This window comes from Diaphorina citri, unplaced genomic scaffold, assembly GCF_000475195.1.
Source record: "Diaphorina citri unplaced genomic scaffold, Diaci psyllid genome assembly version 1.1 scaffold24297, whole genome shotgun sequence".
In the NCBI taxonomy this organism is placed as follows: domain Eukaryota; kingdom Metazoa; phylum Arthropoda; class Insecta; order Hemiptera; family Psyllidae; genus Diaphorina; species Diaphorina citri.
Window position 1 is genome coordinate 1 of NW_007401638.1, and position 793 is coordinate 793.

Genomic DNA, 793 nt, shown 5'->3' on the forward strand with positions numbered 1-793 from the left:
CCAACGTTCCCCTTCGGAGGTATTGCGTTTGGATTTCAAATTAATATACATATAATATATTAATTTCCTTCTATTTTTCCACAGGTATTCCTCAACAAATGTGATCGACTGATCGCTCTACTTCGGCCTCTGAGTGATCTGACCTCTACTATACAACCACCCAACCAAAAGATGGACTCTTCTTCTGTACAACCCTCGAACCAAAAGATGGATTCGTCTGCTACCACCCAACCCTCCAATGAAGACGTAGACATGGACTCTTCCAATAAAAAGATGGATTCGTCTGCTACCACCCAACCCTCCAATGAAGACGTAGACATGGACTCTTCCAATATACAACCTTCCAGCCAAGACCTTGGTACACCAAAGGGAGTGAACAATATTCAATCTGTTGAGACAGACCCTATCAAATCATCACCAGAGCCATCCATCAGTGAAAACTCAATACAAGCAGACACACCACTCCAATCCACCCATGCCGACCTAATCGCCAAACTAGAAGCCCTGAAGAAACGCATCCTCCAACTCAGCCAGAGCGGCAAGATAGCGTCCGGCGGTTTCGAGTTCAACCTTCCAGCCAAGACCTTGGTACACCAGAGGGAGTGAACAATATTCAATCCGTTGAGACAGACCCTATCAAATCATCACCAGAGCAATCCATAAGTGAAAACTCATTACAAGCAGACACACCACTCCAATCCACCCATGCCGACCTAATCGCCAAACTAGAAGCCCTTAAGAAACGCATCCTCCAACTCAGCCAGAGTGGCAAGATAGCGTCCGGCGGGTTCGA

The 793-nt window shown here is 46.4% G+C and overlaps 1 protein-coding gene across 1 annotated transcript; it reads left to right on the plus strand.

Annotated features, from left to right (window-relative positions):
- Nucleotides 1–83: 83 nt before the first annotated feature.
- On the plus strand, nt 84–606 carry LOC113473313. The gene is made up of 2 exons (XM_026832998.1): nt 84–252; nt 319–606. Exons 1-2 carry the CDS (start codon nt 172–174, stop codon nt 604–606), a joined length of 369 nt encoding a protein of 122 aa, XP_026688799.1. The 5' UTR covers nt 84–171.
- The last annotated feature ends 187 nt before the right edge of the window (nt 607–793 follow it).

What these genes read in the sequence shown, in the direction of transcription:
- LOC113473313 (XM_026832998.1), top strand. Translation starts at nt 172, where the DNA reads ATGGACTCTTCTTCTGTACAACCCTCGAACCAAAAGATGGATTCGTCT. An exon ending in CCTCCAATGAAGACGTAGAC is followed by an intron (nt 253 to 318) that starts ATGGACTCTTCC and finishes GAAGACGTAGAC; the next exon opens with ATGGACTCTTCCAATATACA.